The sequence below is a fragment of the Somniosus microcephalus genome, chromosome 34 (assembly GCF_052327205.1).
Source record: "Somniosus microcephalus isolate GS21.2 chromosome 34, FLI_Smic_1.0, whole genome shotgun sequence".
NCBI lineage: Eukaryota > Metazoa > Chordata > Chondrichthyes > Squaliformes > Somniosidae > Somniosus > Somniosus microcephalus.
Genome location: NC_141020.1, coordinates 4573965 through 4592120, shown reverse-complemented (window position 1 = coordinate 4592120; position 18156 = coordinate 4573965). Strand labels below are relative to the sequence as shown.

Here is an 18156-nt window from a genome sequence, read left to right as displayed (position 1 = left end):
GCTTGGGCGAGCTACTGGAGGGCTGCCAGCATCTACGCTGCAACAGTGACTACACTTCAAAAGTACTTCATTGGCTGTAAAGCATGTCCCAAAAGGCGCTATATAAATGCAAGTCTTTCTTTCTTTATCTATGGAATCGTATCCCAGCACAAATCAACATCTTGTGGGAGAGGAGCGGCTTAGATTTACCAGGGACGAGAAACTTCAGTGATGTGGAGAGACTGGAGAAGCTGGGATCGTTCTCCTTAGAGCAGAGAAGGTTAAGGGGAGATTTAATAGAGGTGTTCAAAATCATGAGGGGTTTTGTTAGAGTAAATAAGGAGAAACTGTTTCCAGTGGCAGGAGGGTGGGTCGGTAACCAGAGGGCACAGATTTAAGATATTTGGCAACAAAATAAAAGAGGCGAGATGAGAATAATTTTTACACAGCGAATTGTTGTGATCGGGAATGCACTGCCTGAAAGGGCGGTGGAAGCAGATTCAGTTTTAACTTTCAAAAGGGAATTGGATAAATATTTGAAAGGGCAAAATCTGCAGGGCTGTGGGGAAAGAGCAGGGGGGAGTGGGACTAATTGGAGAGCTCGTTCAAAGAGCCGGCACAGACACGATGGACCAAATGACCTCCTCCTGTGCTGTATCGTTCTATGATGTGAAGAAAAAATGGTAAGAAAGCAGTCCACGATTAACCAGCATCTTTCCACTAGTGCAACATTATTACTAATGCAAACTTGCCCTGCACAAGAAGAGAGTCTATGCCGCCAGCATTCAGTTTGAAATGGCCACATCAAACAAGCCACTATCTAACATGAGACCCAGTGTGGCGGCCATTCAGACTGGTCACTCCGAAACCATACCTCCCACGACTGAACCCATTATTTTCCACAGTAGCCCTCACCTTCCGTCACCACAGAGGCAGCATGTGTGCGTATCCGACTGATCAGAGTTCACTCATTTACACATCCGTTTCCAGCCTGTGCACAAGTGAAAAGATTCACTGAACTCGGCAAGAGCCACAATAGTGTCAGAGAGTCACAACGGCACAGAAGGAGGCCATTCGGCCCATCGAGTCCGTGCCGGCTCTCTGTAGAGCAATCCAGTCAGTCCCATTCCCCCGCTCTATCCCCGTAGCCCCGCAAGTTTATTTCCCTCAAGTGCCTATCCAGTCTCCCCTTGAAAACATTGAGTGTCTCCGCCTCCACCACTTCCGTCGGCAGCGAGTTCCAGGTCCTCGCCACTCGCTGCGTAAAAAAGTTTTCCCTCACATCCCCCCTGTATCTCTTGCTCAAAACCTTAAATCTGTGTCCCCTAGTCCTTGTACCATCAACTAGTGGGAACAGCCTTGCCCCGTCTAGCCTATCCAAACCCGTCATAATCTTGTACACCTCTATCAAATCACCCCTCAACCTCCTTTGTTCTAATGAAACCAAATCCAGCTTCTCCAACCTGTCCTTGTAGCTAAGATCCCCCATCCCCGGAACCATTCTGGTAAATCTCCTCGGCACCCTCTCCAGGGCCTTCACATCCTTCCTAAAGTGTGGTGACCATCCAGCTTGTGGCAGTCAATTTGGAGACAATTCACCACTGCAGCATTTAAAATGCGAATTTACATACACTGCAGTAAAACCCATCTAATTTGAGTCCTTCAAAACAGACATTGATCGACGCTCATGTCAAGCGAGCAGCAACAGTGCTGAACAGGGATAAAATGAGCATTTGTATTCAAGTGCGCTTCTCCACTCATGATTTCACAAGTGGGCAGATATCCAGAGTTTAGTTTCAAAGTATTTGGACACTTTGACTTAAGTTCCTACTTCTTAAAATATTAGTGTCCTGCACTTGAAGCAGCAGAATCGCCTGTCCTCGCTTTATTTCAAAATCTATTCAATAACAAATTGCTCGCTGTTCTCTTTGTGAAAGAAAAATAGGGATAAAAGGAGGGGCCGGTAATAGTATCCACAAGGCAATTTAATTCAACTAAGTGGTCCAAATGGCTGTCATGCAGCACAACAGCAAAGACAGTGGCTTATAAACATCCCATGTCAGCTTTCCTTCCACTTGGGTCGGTTTCTAACATCAGCGGTGGTGCGTTGCCACGGACGGTCCGTCTACCCCACATAGCACGGTGGCATAGTGGTTAGCACTGTTGCCTCACAGCGCCAGGGACCCGGGTTCGAATCCGGCCTCGGGCGACTGTCTGTGTGGAGTTTGCACATTCTCCCCGTGTTTGCTTGGGTTTCCTCCGGGTGTTCCGGTTTCCTCCCACAGTCCAAAGATGTGCGGGTTAGGTTGATTGGCTATGATAAATTGACCCTTAGTGTTAGGGGGATTAAATACGTGGGGTTACGGGGATCGGGTGGGATATGTGTCGGTGCAGGCTCGATGGGCCGAAATGGCCTCTATCTGCACTGTGGGGTTTCTGTGATTCTTCTGTGATCCCTGGAGTTAAGGTGGCATGGACACGGCCGCAGGGGTAACAAAAAATAATAATACCCACAACCTTCAGCTGATTACCAGGAATTCTATAGTTAGTGTATATTTATATACAGAAGAAAGACTTGCATTTCTACAGCGCCTTTCACGACCACCGGACGTCTCAAAGCCCCTTTACAGCCAATGAAGTACTTTTTGACGTGTAGTCACTGTTGTAATGTGGGAAACACGACCGCCAATTTGCACACAGCAAGCTCCCACAAACAGCAATGTGAAAATGACCAGATAATCTGTTTTTGTTATGTTGGTTGAGGGATAAATATTGGCCCCAGGACACCGGTGAGAACTCCCCCTGCTCTTCTTCAAAATAGTGCCCTGGGATCTTTTACATCCACCTGAGAGAGCAGACGGGGCCTCGGTTTAAGACGGCACCTCCGACAGTGCAGCACTCCCTCAGCACTGCACTGGAGTGTCAGCCTAGCTTTATGTGACAAATTATACAGATGTTTTATTATACAGATGTTATTTAAAGTGTTCCTCACCCACCCCAAACTCAATTACCCCTTTTATGAGGGGTCGATAATCAGAGGGCACAGATTTAAGGTGATTAGCAAAAGAACCAGAGGCGACATGAGGAAAAACTTTTTTATGCAGCGAGTGGTTGGGATTTGGAATGCGCTGCCTGGAAGGGTGGTGGACACAGATTCAATAGTAGCCTTCGAAAGGGAATTGAAGAAATACTTGAAGGAGAAAAAATTGCAGAGATATGGGGGAAGAGCGGGAGAGTGGGACTAACTGGATTGGTCTTCGAAAGAGCCGGCGCAGACTCGATGGGCCAAATGGCCTCCTTCTGTGCTGTACTGTTCTATGATTCTGTGAAAGTATCAACTACTGATGTGGTACGGTTCCAAAAGAGCCAGAATTTCTCCATGTATATCAGCCAAGTGGGCTTTCTTCCAAAACCATAGCCCTCCCAAGTGCAAGCCTTTATTCGATTGTGGGATGGTTACGGCAGTCTTAGCAAACATCCACACAGACAATGGCAAAATACTGCGGCGGCTGGAAATCAGAAATAACAACGGAAAATGCTGGAAACACTCAGCAGGTCAGGCAGCATCCGTGGAGCGAGAAACAGAGTTACCGTTTCAGGTCGATGACCCTTCGTCAGAACTGGAAAAGGTTGGAGAAGTAACAGATTTTTAAGCAAGTGTGGGGGCAGGGAAAGGGAGGAGGGGAGGAAAGAACAAAAGGGAAGGTCTGTGATAGGGTGGAAGGCAGGAGAGATTAAAAGACAAAAGGGATGATGGTGCAAGGCAAAAGGAGATGGTACTGGGACAGGTTAAGAAACAAAAGACTACTCTAGATGAGGTGTGAATGGCGATGGCAGAATCATCAACAGCTGCTATGTGAGAGGAAAAAAAATATAGGGGCCGAGATTATAGTCTGAAATTGTTGAACTCTATGTTGAGTCCAGAAGGCTGTAAAGTGCCTAATCGAAAGGAGGTGCTGTTCCTCGAGCTTACGTTGAGCTTTGTTGGAACAGTGTAAGAGGCCGAGGACAGAGAGGTCAGAGTGGGAGTGGAGCGGAGAATTAAAGTGACAGGCGACCGGAAGCTCGGGGGTCACCCTTACGGACTGAACGGAGGTGTTCCGCAAAGCGGTCGCCCAATCTGCGTTTGGTCTCCCCAGCGTAGAGGAGACCACATCGTGAGCAGCGAATACAGTATACTAGATTGCAAGAAGTACAAGTAAATCGCCACACAGGCACTTCATCGAGCGGAAATCAGTAGATAGTGAATTAAGGCCACGGCCAGAGCAGATTCCCTTGCTCCTTACCCCAGGAATCTTGCCGCAAGTGCAGCATTCGAGCAGGGGCCCTCCAGCCTATACCATTCAGTACCAGGCTCGGTGGCGTATTTACCCACAGTATTACCGGGGAGCTCTACTTATAGGCATCATTACTTCAACATATTTAATATTACTAAATCAGTCCAAGTAAACAAGGTTGACAAGGCTTACTTAAGAATACATAAAGTGACATGAAATGAAGATTGCTGGAGAGGATATAGTTCTCCAGATCCTCAGATAAGCAGCATAGCCTTCTCTGAAAGGAGAATGATCCACAAAAAACACATTTCCTGGAAAATGTACCCACTTGCGGACACACCTAATAATGGTCTTTACACCAACACCACAAGATATTCCACTCCATGCTTCAGCATTGCTGTGATTGGTCTGTCAAGGCTAGATTACAGAATTACAAAAATAATCTAAACCACACAGAACTTTTCTTAGCTTGCTGAGCCTCATCACTTCACTCTGAAAGGCAAGTCAGGTGAGACAATAACACTGCAGAAACCAGCCACGGACTCGAGTTCAGAGAACTGTGAACAAATTCAAGAAAAACAATCGCCAGTTTTTGCAGGGTCCTTTTTGACTCATCTTCATTATCCTCCCCGAGACAAATCACCTGGATTGTGAAATATATTGGCGACGCATCAAAATTAGCAAACAGCGCTAAACTGGGGCAAGGCAGTAGACTGATTAACTTGCAGGAAAAGTTAAAGTACTAGAAGTATGAGCATCAATGGCCTTGCCTCATCTCTGACTCTTATGTCCCGGTTACGATTTGGGTAAAGGGGCCACGGCATCCTTAACATATAATTACCAAGCGTTTCTGCCGATTCCCCACTTCAGCTCATCAATAAATACTCCTTCTGCAGTGTTCAATATTCAATTTGAATATAAAAGGCCATGTTGAAGGGAGGCAGCTAGTCAGGGTGCACATAGTTTAAGATGTGAGATTAAAGAGTTATTTTCAAGTTCCGTCCACTCGCCCACCATTTTCTCTCCTCTTTTATCATTCCGACTGTGAAGAGCGTCACTGCCGAACCTGGTCATATACACATTTCCCAGCAGGGGATCGGGCCAGAGAACCGGAGCGAAGCAGAGTTGTTTCTCCTTGCGGTGGCCTCCTAACGCAGCACAGAGCGGAAAGAAAGGAAGACAGACTGACTTGCATTTCTGTAGCGCCTTTCACGACCACCGGACGTCCCAAAGCACTTCACAGCCAGTGAAGTACTTTTTGAAGTGTGGTCACTGTTGTAATGTAGGAAACGCAGCAGCCAATTTGTGCACAGCAAGCTCCCACAAACAGCAATGCGATAATGACCAGATCATCTGTTTTTAGTGATGTTGATTGAGGGATAAATATTGGCCCCAGGACACCGGGGAAAACTCCCCTGCTCTTCTTCGAAATGGTGCCATGGAATCTTTTACGATCCACCTGAGAGAGCAGACGGGGCCTCAGTTTAACATCTCATCTGAAAGACGGCACCTCCGACAGTGCAGCACTCCCTCAGTACCGGCACTGGGAGAGTCAGCCTAGATTTTTGTGCTCAATTCCCTGGAGTGGGACTGTGAACCCACGACCTTCTGACTCAGAGGCGAGGGTGCTGCCCACTGAACCACAGCTGACAGACAGTAGTAGGGTTGGGATCTGGGACATTATGGTCTGTCTGGCTTAGCACTACACTGGGCGGTAGCTTCATCACTTTGCTGCTGGGGTAAAAGCTATTGATCCTCAAGTCTTACTGGAGTTACTTGTTTGGGGTGCAGAGGCAGGTCGGGTAAATGGTAAAATTCACCTCAGCTCGCACATCATCTGCTCTGTGGAAGGAAATAGCTCAGTCGTCTTTTATCAGTGGATCACGTGTTCTGAAATATTAAACCCAGACCCTGATGCGAGTGCAAGGTCAGCTTTTACTTGCTGTGTTCTGCAAGTCAGAGACCAGCAACATCAATAGCAGCCCGTAGTTCAAGTTAATTGAAGTCATTTCCTGTGTGTGGGCTGCGTCAGGTATCATTACCACTGCCGGAGCAGAAGAGGATTCTGCTGCACTATCGTATCAACCTCTACCTGAGAGTGAACAAGGGAGTGGGGGAAATGTTCCCACGAAGCTGCCCGGCAGCGCAGCAATGGGAAACGTCCCACGCAGCCGCTCACCGGCTGTAAATACCCCGCAGGTGCAGAAATTTAAAGGGACCGCGCAGTAAAAAGAACAGGTCACGCAGAACAATGTGCAGCTTACAGGGAACATGGGGGGGGTGGGGGGAGGTGAAAACGAGTAAACTTTAGATTTTTTTGTTGTTGTCCGTTTGTTTATTTCCAGCCAGGAGGACTCTGAATCAGCTCCAAGATACCCACATACAATCGCAAAATACTGCGGATGCTGGAAATCTGAAACAACAGAAAATGCTGGCAACACTCAGCAGGCCAGGCAGCACCGGCGGAGAGAGAAACAGAGTTAACGTTTCGGCTCTGGGACCCTCCATCAGAACTGGAAAAAGCTGGCCTGCTGAGTGGTACCAGCATTTTCTGTTGTTATTCAAGATACCCAGTTCCTCTCACCCGGCAGCACTGAGCAGGTCTGATGCGTTAACGAGATCTTGTGGGGGCAGCAGACTTGACGCACGCCCCAGTCTGCAGTCAAGGCAGATACAGAACAAAAAACTTCAATGCCGCCGCCGGTCGCGGCAGAATAAATGGAGAATGGTCATAACGCTGCCACGGCTTGTTTAGAACGTTGGGAGTAATAAACCACCAGGAAAAATCAATCTGGGCAAATCGACTTCTTGTGCAACACGGTGAGCATCATCCTGAATTATTACCACATTCAGCGGCAGACTTGTAACTACCAGTATTTCACCCTGGAGTTCAAAAGCTCAAAACAGCCTTGCAATCTAGGCTGACACTCTCGGTGCAGCGCTGAGGGAGTGCGGCACTGTCGGAGGTGCCGACTTTTGGATGAGACGTTAAACCGCGCCCCCCCCTCCCCCCAGGCAGATCCCACGGCCACTATTTGAAGAGGAGCGGGGGGGGGGGGGTGAGTTTATCTCATTGCTGTTTGTGGGGCTTTGCTCTTGTACAAACTGGCCGCTGCATTTGCCTATACAACAACCACATGTCAAAAGTAATTAATTAGCTGTAGAATGCTTTGAGATGCTGAAAATGTGAAACGTGTGATATAAACTCAAGTTCTTTCTTTAGATTTGAAAGGACAACATTTATTACTCATCTTTCATCATAGTTTTTTTTTACAAATTCATCCTCGGGATGTGGGCACCGCCGGTACGGTCAGTATTTATTGCCCATCCCTAGCTGCCCTGAGAAGGCGGTGGACCACCTTCTTAAATTGCTGCAGTCCGTGTGGTGAATTTGCACCAACACCGCTGTTAAGAGGTTTGATACATTTGAGTGGCTTACTAGGCCACGTCAGAGGGCGGGTAAGCATGAACCATGCACTAATACAGCAGCAAAATACTGCGGGTGCTGGAAATCTGAAATAACAACAGAAACGCTGGAAACACTCAAGCAGGTCAGGCAGCATCCGTGGAGAGAGAAACAGAGTTAACGTTTCAGGTCTGGGACCCTTCGTCAGAACTGGAAAAGGTTAGAGATGTAACAGGTTTTAAGCAGGGGCAGAGGCAGCGAAAGGGGGAAGCAATGAAGGTGAACAAGGTTGAAGAGACAAACGGAAATCCCGTCGGAGAGAAGGGCAGAACTTCTTCAAGGTGGGCATTCCTAGAAGAGAGGTGGCAGTGAATTGCTCCCCCTTTCGCTGCCTCTGCACCGGCTTAAAACCTGTTACATCTCTAACCTTTTCCAGTTCTGATGAAGGGTCCCAGACCTGAAACGTTAACTCTGTTTCTCTCTCCACGGATGCTGCCTGGCCTGCTGAGTGCTTCCAGCATTTTCTGTTGTTATTTAAGATTGAACCATGTTTGTGTGGTTAAAGCCCCTTTAAGCTGCGCGGCCGCGCAGATCTCTGGAGCACCCGCGCAGCCGGCTCATCGGCTTTTAAATGGAGAAACCGCACATGCGCGGAAGTTTGAATGGGCCACGTGGCCCCTTAAAGGGGCTGCACACCCAAAAAAAAATTAGAGGGGTCATTGTGTGGGACTGAAGTCACATATGACCCAGACTGGGATAGGACATCCGGTTTCATTCCCTGCATTTAAATTCTCATGGCCATGGCAGGATTTGAACTCACGGTCTCGGAATTATTAGCCCAGGCCTCTGGATTACTAGCTCAGTAACATAACCACTGGAACATGGCATGAAAATGTGATTCTGCCTCTATTACACTCCACTGACATCCTAGTGCTAACACGGCCAGTGGTTCAGTGTTAAAATAATGAAATTCAGCTCCCTCTGGTCTGTCCAGCGAGTAGCTGAGCCACACAGACAAGGAAGGCCCCAGGTTGGATTCACAATCCCTACTGTTTTAGCTTACCTCAGCCGGGGCAGCACGACTGGTTTCAACACCCCTTTCTTTGAGGAGACAGGGTGGCGGAGGGAAGATACAGCCAGCTTTCTGGCTTCAGATTCTGCAGGCGGCTACAGGCTCGGGCTCAACTGTGATGCCCCCCCCATGGCCGAATGCCCGCTTTTATATGGCTCGCTCAAGCGAGGCGCTGGCGAGCCCAGTGTTTTTTCCACAGGTGGAATACAATTCCCAAAACAAGGCAGGAATGTTCGGGAACCCCACGCAATACAAACAGATTTGACTTATTCAGTCACCGTAAACCAGGAGGCTCCCTTTGTACATTACAGCATCCCATTTTAAAGCTATCCACAAAACACCAGTACAAATTCTGAGGTCCCGTGCACTAACAGCAGAATTTGACTTAATTCAGTCACCGGCGGCCTTGCTGACCTTGGACCTGTGACCCACAAGGAGTCAATGCCTTCAGGAAAGGTGGAGAGCGTGTTTAAAAAAAGGTTTATTGAGGAGTCATTCCAGGGTGCTGAATTGAAGACATTAGTTCAGACAAAGCAGGACATCATCAAACCTCGAGGTTAAGTGGAGCTACAGGTCAGGACTGGGCAGGTCAACCACTGAAAGGGTTTTCAAATTGAGTTATGCTTTTGTAAAACAAAGTGAATTTGTGCTGGTTCGCAAAGAAATGCCTCAAGCTGCAGGGATTGAATAAATGCGTAGAGAAGCCGTCTGAGCCAGTATGTCGCAAACCAATCTATTCCAAACTAATTTCAATGAAGGTCAGTTGTCCAGTCATACAATCTTACAGCACAGAATGAAACCCTGTGCCGGCTCTTTGAAAGCGCTCGCCAATTAGTCCCACTCCCCAGCCTTTTCCCCATAGCCCTGCAAACGCGTCCTCTTCAAGTGCATGTCCAATTGCCCAAGTCTCGGGGCTATTAGCCAGGATGGCTCCAATTTATTGCAACAGCAAATCCCACAGCTCAAATGGGGAGGAGAGGTCACTGGTTTTCCTGACAGGGGAAATCACTAATGGGAAGGAAGGCAATGTCACAGCTCGCCTCTTGGCTGGAGCACACCGTGAAAAAGGGGAACGATTGGAGGCATTTAGGCAGAGGGTTGATAGGCCATGGAATGCCCCATCAGAAATAGCGTTAGAAGCAGAATCCATAATAGCTTTCAAAAAGGGAAGTCAATAAATAGTTCACAAAACAAGAGGGTATCGGGATCGAGTGGACAGCCTTTGATAGCGGAGAAACCCCGCCGACAGAGGAACTCGGCACGGCAGAGATAAGGACGCGAAAAGCAGGGACAACTTGCTGCAATTGTACAGGGCCTTGGTGAGGCCACACCTGGAGTACTGGGCACAGTTTTGGTCTCCTTATCTGAGGAAGGATCTACTGGCCTTGGAGGCGGTGCAACGAAGGTTCACTAGATTGATCCCTGGGATGAGAGGGCTGTCCTATCAGTAGAGATTGAGCAGAATGGGCCTAAACTCTCTGGAGTTTAGAAGAATGAGAGGTGATCTCATTGAGACATGAAAGATTCTGAGGGGGATTGACAGGGTCGATGCTGAGAGGCTGTTTCCCCCCTGGCTGGAGAGTCTAGACCTAGGGGTTCAGGATAAGGGGTCGGCCATTTAAGACTGAGATGAGGAGGAATTTCTTCACTCAGAGGGTTGTGAATCTTTGGAATTCTCTGCCCCAGAGGGCTGTGGAGGCCGAGTCTTTGAGTATATTCAAGGCTGAGATCGATAGATTTTTGGACTCATCGAGGGATATGGAGATTGGGCAGGGAAGTGGAGTTGAGGTCGAAGATCAGCCATGATCTTATTGAATGGCGGAGCAGGCTCGAGGGGTCGTATGGCCTACTCCTCTTCCTATTTCGTATGTTCTTATTAACTAAATCATTGGCATTAGCCTCCTATTCATCAGCCCCGAAGAGAAAGGGATCCTTGCTTTCATACCGTGCTCCACTGAGCATCAGATAATTGGCCACGTTGACACGAAGCGAGTGCAATAAGCTCGGCCCCACACTCACTCACTTGTGATCTATAGGTTGGCATTCAACCGCTTACCCAGTTACTGGGCAATTGTGCAGCACCATCTCTGTGTGAAGCAATGATGCGATGATGTGAAAGTGCAAACAGCTCACACAGACACTTTTTTACAAAAAAGTTCAATTTTCTTCAGACAATAAAGTTAAATACTAAAATACTGAGTTCAGAAAAGGAGGCCACGTGGGGTTTGGCAAGCGACCTGTGCGTGAATCAACACTCACAGTTGCGGGAGCATAAACCACCACCCCCCCCCCCCCCCCAAAAAAAACCAATTAATATTTGTTGTAGACTTGGGGGAGGAGCTGCAGTGAAAGATTTTGCACACAATTATGCAGGGCAAAAGATGTGAAATTTGAAGAATCCTGTTTTACAAAATTTGGGAATTCTCAGTGCTTGCAAGATTTATGCATCCTTAACTTGGACTGCAGTTGTAACAAAATCTGCATTCAGCTGGTGTTAATCACGAGAGCAGGGGGCGGTCAGTAGGGGAATTCCAGAGTGCATTCAGAATTCCTTGACAAAAGACGCCAGGTCCCCGAGATCCTATTAATCTCACACAGCGCACAAAGAGATGGGATTTCCCCCAAGTGCTCGTTACTGTTGAATGCCGTTGCACAGCGGTCCTTTATGATGCCGGCACTTATCCCATCAGCCCTCATTAACAGCAGTTACTTTAAGAGAGAACACTGCCTTTCATCCGAAATTTCTACACTGCCCCTCTCCCCGACAACCTGGAGAAGTTTTGAATCAAGTTTTGCAACTTAAGGCGCTGTTATGCCGCACTGGTCTCCCCACAAGCAAGTGTCTTATAACCAGCCACAAGCCAAATACAGAATTTCTGGAACTCATCAAGATCCGTGGTCCAAGTCCCTCGAAAAACCAACAGCCAGACAGTGCCAGCGGTTTGATATTTAGTTTACAGTTGGCTACTTGGGAGACACTGGCACAATATGAAAATGCCTGGAGTCTACAGTCACCTTTTAATTCACATTTACTTAAAAACATCCAAGCCAAAGAACATAAGAATTAGGAGCAGGAGTCGGCCATTCGGCCCCTCGAGCCTGCTGTGCCATTCAATAAGATCATGGCTGATCTTCGACCTCAACTCCACTTTCCCGCCCGATCCCCATTCCCTTGATTCCCCTAGAGCCCAAAAATCTATCACTCTCAGCCTCGAATATACTCGACGATTCAGCATCCACAGCCCTCTGGGGTAGAGAATTCTAAAGATTCACAACCCGCTGAGTGAAGAAATTCCTCGTCTCAGTCCTAAATGGCCGGCCCCTTATCCTGAGGTTGTGGCCCCGAGTTCTAGACTCTCTAGCCAGGGGGGAAAACAACCTCTCAGCATCAAAGAGACAAAGAATCAGAAACCTCTGCACAGCCGTCACAGAGTGAGTATTCCCTCTTTCTACTGTGGAAGTGCCTCTGACTGCCAAACGTGCAGGGAAGTCTCCAGCTAACAATTTATCCGAGCTCGGTTTGTGAGGAGAGGATAGCCTACAGCCAGAAGCAAAGTCACAGTCGCTGCTTTTGAGCAACTGCACCTACAGAGATCAGAAGCAACACAGACTTGATCTTCAGACAAATAATTAAGTTGAACACAATCGCTCTTTATCTCCGCTGCTCTCAATCCCGCCAGTCAAATACAAATCTAATCACCGTGCATTGCGAGATTACAGTAAGCACTTATTAAATAGGCATTAAAATTTTCAACTTTTCAGGGTCACGTTCTGGGGAACGCTACCTCTAATAATTCAATTGTCAAGGCCCAGCTTCTGCAGGCCGACAGACAGGATTTTAAAGCAAAGCTGTCCTCTGTTGGTTTGGTTCAACGCCAACCCCTCAATTCTAATATAAGGACGTAAGAACGAGGAGCAGGAGTTGTCCATTCGGCCCCTCGAGCCTGCTCATGGTCGATCTTCTACCTCAACACTTTTCCCGTCCGATCCCCATATCCCTCGATTCCCCCAAGTGCCCAAATCTCTCTTCACTGTGCTTTTGAAACAACTGTGCCGTACTTGTACTTTTCTGGAAACCTACTGCAGTACAAACAGCAGCGATTCTGGCCATCTTTACAGCTTGAACTGTTGTTATAATCAAAGAAGGGTTTCGAAATTCAAGGACCACAGCGCACTGTGATGATCTTGACCAGTAATGAAGCAACACGGTCCTCTTATGTAAAGAGCGGACCTGGATTAGAAACCAGCCTAATAATTTACCACAACCGTTGATATACATTTCACAAAAAAAAACGTCATTGCTGTTTAAAGAGTACGACATACTCCGTATACTGACGGAATAAATTTAAGAGATACCGGGCCAAAATTAATTTCTTCGAAATAAAGTTTTGCATTTTAATATTTGCAACCGATAAATGTTGCATCAATCTCTAAATCCCGGAAGGAATGGCAATACTGTGCGCGCAAGTTTCAGTGACCAGCCATAGAAAGCGGTTACCTCCCTTCATTCAGCTTATTAGTGGTGCCAGTGAGGCAAAAACAGGCAATTATTTTATGGACAGAAAAACAGCACACTGGTGGTTTTAAACAGATACAGGAAACAAACAAGAGAGAGAAAAAAGTACAGTGGTACAGGTGTGACACTTTAACATTAAAGGAAAGGACTTAAATTTATATAAAAACAGACTTGCCTTTCTATAGCGCCTTTCACAACCACCGGACGTCCCAAAGCGCTTTACAGCCAATGAAGTACTTTCTGAAGTGTAGTCATTGTTGTAATGTAGGAAAGGCAGCAGCCAATTTGCGCACAGCAAGCTCCCACAAAGAGCAATGTGATAATGGTCAGATCATGTGTTTTTTTAGTGATGTTGGTTGAGGGATAAATATTGGCCCCAGGACACCAGGGAGAACTCAAGACTCTGGAGTGGGACTTGAACCCACAACCTTCTGACTCCGAGGCGAGAGTGCTACCCACTGAGCTATGGCTGTTTTAAATGAAAATGTAATGATCTCCAGGACAGAGAAATCCATTTGCACTGCACTTAAATCAGAATGTTTTGTGAAGGGATCTGAAGGGTCCAAACGTCACCTTTCTGGTGAACACTTTGTGCTGTTAAAGTTGAAGATAAGGAGGTGTGTCTATTTGTGTGTCTGGGAGGGGGAGGAGGAGAGCACTTTAAATGTACAATGTTTCCGGTATTTCGGAAGGTGTATCACAAACTCCTCGCTTGCAGGAGGTACTGTAATACTCTCCCACCGTTTCAGTCTTCAAAACGCAACAGGGAGCCTCTTGTCAGGTTGGACCAGTGACAGCTCTGGCCACAGCAAGCTGCCTCATAGGAAATAATGTGCATCAGCAGCCTTTCCTGTCCTGGATGCTGATCGAGAGATCAGCAGCTTGCAGATCGGCAGCTTCAGCCAAGTACTGCAGTGTGCAGCATGTTGTGACAAGGCAGTAACAGATAAAAGGTCGACGAGAGATGTTTATTAATTATCTCAAGCACCTCCGTGAACTAAGCCCGCTTTCAAAGATTTACGCTGCTTTTATATTACAAATCTTGAGTCAACTACTGTCCGTGTCAAATTGCCGTGCGTAGATTAGGGGCAAATTAGACAGTGGGAAAACGAGTGTTTCACCCACGTTACAATGGAATAGCATTTTTTACAAATTTATATATTCTGCGTGTCGGCCGTGGCTCAGCACCCTCGCCTGAGTCAGAAGGTCGTGGGTTCAAGTCCCACTCCAGAGACTTGAGCACAAAAATCCAGGCTGGTACTCCAGCGCAGTGCTGAGGGAGTGCTGCACTGTCAGAGGTGCTGTCTTTCGGATGAGACGTTAAACCGAGGCCCCGTCTGCTCTCTCGGGTGGACGTAAAAGATCTCGTGGCCACTATTTCGAAGAGCAGCCCAGGGGAGTTCTCCCCGGTGTCCTGGGGCCAATATTTATCCCTCAATCAACATCACTAAAAACAGATGATCTTGGTCATTATCACATTGTGGGAGCTTGCTGTGCGCAAATTGCCGTTTCCTACATTACAGCAGCGACTACACTTCAAAAAGTACTTCATTGGCCGTGAAGCGCTTTGGGACGTCCCGAGGTGGTGAAAGGCGCTGGAGAAATGCAAGTCTTTCTCATCTATTCTAGCTGATCGCTCGCGGCTTTGCTCATGGCAAGTGAGGGGCGCACTATTTCAGGACAGGAGCACGCCACCAGGCACAATGAGTTATTCTGTCGGTAAAGTGCAGCTGTGTGCAACCTCGGGAGTCCAGTTAAGGGTGCAACGGTCTCACCGCTGTGCCTTCTCGCGGTCAATTCGAAGTTAACTGCTCTTCAGTTGATCCTGAAGTCAACTAGAGGTCAGAGGAAATGACCGATTTTCTCCTTACTTTAAAAAAAGAAGTCCGACTTCAGGAAAGTTGCCCTGTAGGTTGGAAATTATTTTTTAAATATACTTTAAAAAAAGCGCAGCACAGATTTTTTTTGACATGCGATGCCTGAAGTGATGGATGAATCTCCAGACTGCTGTACGAATCAATACATCAAACAAAATAATCAGAAGCGTCTTAACTCTACTCCTTCCAAATCTGGCTAAATAATTGGGTGCCTCGCCCACCATTAATTATTCCCAGGAGTCAAAATTGCAGCAATGCTTTAAGCGACGGACCTTCTGAGGAAAGGCCATCGACCTGAAACGTGAACTCTGTTCCTCGCTCCACAGACGCCGCCTGACCTGCGGAGTGTTTCCAGCGCTTTCTGTTATTACGTCAGATTTCCAGTGGTTTGCATTTGACGCAGATTTAAGTTAATTGGCAAAAAAAAACCCGGGGTGGGGGGGGAAAGATGAAAGGAATTTGTTTCACACAGCAAATTACGATCTGGAAGTCACGGCCTGAAAGGGGGGGGGGGCGGAAACAGATACAATCGTGCGATTTACGTACCTTTTTGATCATGGTTGTTTCATTCGGATCAATCTTCACTTTTTTAGCTTTAGGCCCATCTTCATCATTCAGTCCAACTTTAACCACCTTTTGCTTCTCTCTGCAGAAGATTTCAATGGAGATTTAAATCGGCTGCTGGTTACATTTTCCATGTGCTGCTGCAATAACGTATTTCCATCTTCTACAAGACACTCATCGCTTCATTGTACAAAACCGATTGGATATTGCCCGGGGAATACTGGTTTATGTCTCCGACTGGCCGTCCTCTTGTGAATGGTCCTGGTTAAAAGCTATTACAAAACAACTGAACCTCGTCCTGGGGGGGGGGGGGGGCAGGGAGAGACCCCATTGCTGGACATACTCTGGCTACGATCAGATAGGCAAGAGTGGAACCAAGAGCGGGCAATCGCATTGAGCTGGACGATGGAGGAGAGGCTTTGGAGGACTTAGGATTACACAGGACATACGGCACAGAAAAAGAGGCCATTCGGCCCACCCAGTCCATGCTCCACTCGAGCCTCCTCCCGTCTTTCCTCATCTAAATCTATCAGCATAACCCTCTATTCCCTTCTCCCTCATATGCTTGTCTAGCCTCTCCTTAAATGCATCAACCACTCCCTGTGGTAGCGAGTTCCACATTCTCACCACTCTCTGGGTAAAGAGGTTTCTTCTGAATTCCCTATTGAATTTCTTGGTGACGATCTTATATTGACGGCCTCTAGTTATGCTCTTCCCCACAACTGGAAACACTCTCTCTGTATCCACTCTATCAAAACCTTTCATAATTTTAAAGACCTCTATTAGGTCACCCCTCAGCCTTATTTTTTCAAGTGAAAGAGACCCAGCCTGTTCATCCTTTCCCGATATTTATACCCTCGCATTTCTGGTATCATCCTTGTAAATCTTCTCTGCACTCTCTCCAGTGCCTCTATATCCTTTTTATAATATGGAGACCAGAACTGTACGTAGTACTCCAAGTGTGGTCTAACCAAGGTTCGATACAGGTTTAGCATAACTTCCCTACTTTTCAATTCTATCCCTCTAGAAATAAACCCTAGTGCTTGGTTTGCTTTTTTTTATGGCCTTGCTAACCTGTGTCGCAACTTTTAGTGATTTGTGTATTTGTACTCCGAGATCCCTTTGTTCCTCTACCCCACCCAGACTCGCACCTTCCAAGTGATAAGTGACCTCCCGATTCTTCCTACCAAAATGTAATACCTCACATTAATCTGTGTTAATCTTCATTTGCAAATTATATGCCTATTCTGCAAGTTTATTAATGTCCTCCTGTAATTTGTTGCAGCCCTCCTCAGTATTGATTATCCTCCCCCGCACAATTTGGTGTCATCCGCAAATTTAGAAATTGTGTTTTTGATTCCAAAGTCTAAATCATTAGTGTAAATTGTGAACGGCAGTGGTCGATGGCGCGGTCCGCCATGTCAGTGGCTGCAGAGAGGTGGAGGAGGAAGCCCAGGGTAACATACAACAGTCGCAGGGGGGATGTCACTGTGACTTTAGCTACAAGTCGTACTTGCAATGGGGAAGGGGGGAAAGAAAGTACTTCACCGGTAATTCTTTGTACCCGGGAAAAATCAGTCGCGACCACGTTCGAGATACATTTGTGGAAGAAGCATTTTAATCATTTAAACTTACTCCACAAACTCGTGCTCTCCCAAATCGGCAAACATATAACCGTGGTAACCGAAGACATCACCAGCAAAAAACTTTATGCCGCGTGTTCGGCAGAACTGATCAATCCGGACCATCACATCACGCGGGCAGCAAGTCAGGCAGACCTGGAAGAGTGAACACATCATAATTATTAATTAGCGATGGACATTGACATGAATCAGTCATTCATGAAAGAAAGACTTATGAACTAATACTGAGCGGCACGCGGGTGGCGCTGTCCAGGGAGAGTATAAATACTCGGGCACGGGCCCAGCTTGCGCAGGACATTCTTAACAGGGACTAGTGAAGGACACGACTAGACCTCCATGTTGTAAAACAGTTGATTAAAGCTTTGTTTAACACTTAGACCAAGTGCCTAGTAGTTCTCTTACGTCAGACACCATCCTAAATATATTAGTCCAGGCTGATGTCACTGAGCCTAGTCTAGTGTTTAGAAGATAAAACTGGGAATTTGTGCTTGGGGGCGGGCGGGGGGGGTAGGGGTGAAAGGGCAAATGATTTTAAAAAAGCAGATTACAGCAAGTAGAGATCGTCCTACATAGATGGTAGCCATGCAATAGCGCGTGACCAAAAGTCATGACCAACGTCCTCTGGAAGCTGCGTTTTGCTCCTTGCGGCATGTTTTCTTTGAATTTCTGCACTTGTGCGATATTTACACTGTAAAAGCCGCCGAGCGCCCCGCTCGGGACCGTGGAGATTACCGCGCGGCCGCACATCTTACGGGGAGCATTGGTCACGGTGCAGGAGCCCGCGAAAAATACAGCTCCTGAGCGGAGCTCCCGACCCTGTAT

The 18156-nt window shown here is 47.1% G+C and overlaps 1 protein-coding gene across 1 annotated transcript in view; it reads right to left on the bottom strand.

Annotated features, from left to right (window-relative positions):
• The window catches only part of sae1 (SUMO1 activating enzyme subunit 1), a 147887-nt gene that overhangs the window by 97368 nt on the left and 32363 nt on the right, over positions 1 to 18156 (bottom strand). The window contains exons 4-5 of the mRNA XM_085973214.1: positions 17327 to 17469; positions 15674 to 15773 (exon numbers count right to left, since the gene is read on the bottom strand). Coding sequence (XP_085829340.1) covers positions 15674 to 15773; positions 17327 to 17469 — 243 coding nt within the window. The remainder of the gene's footprint in view (positions 1 to 15673; positions 15774 to 17326; positions 17470 to 18156) is intronic.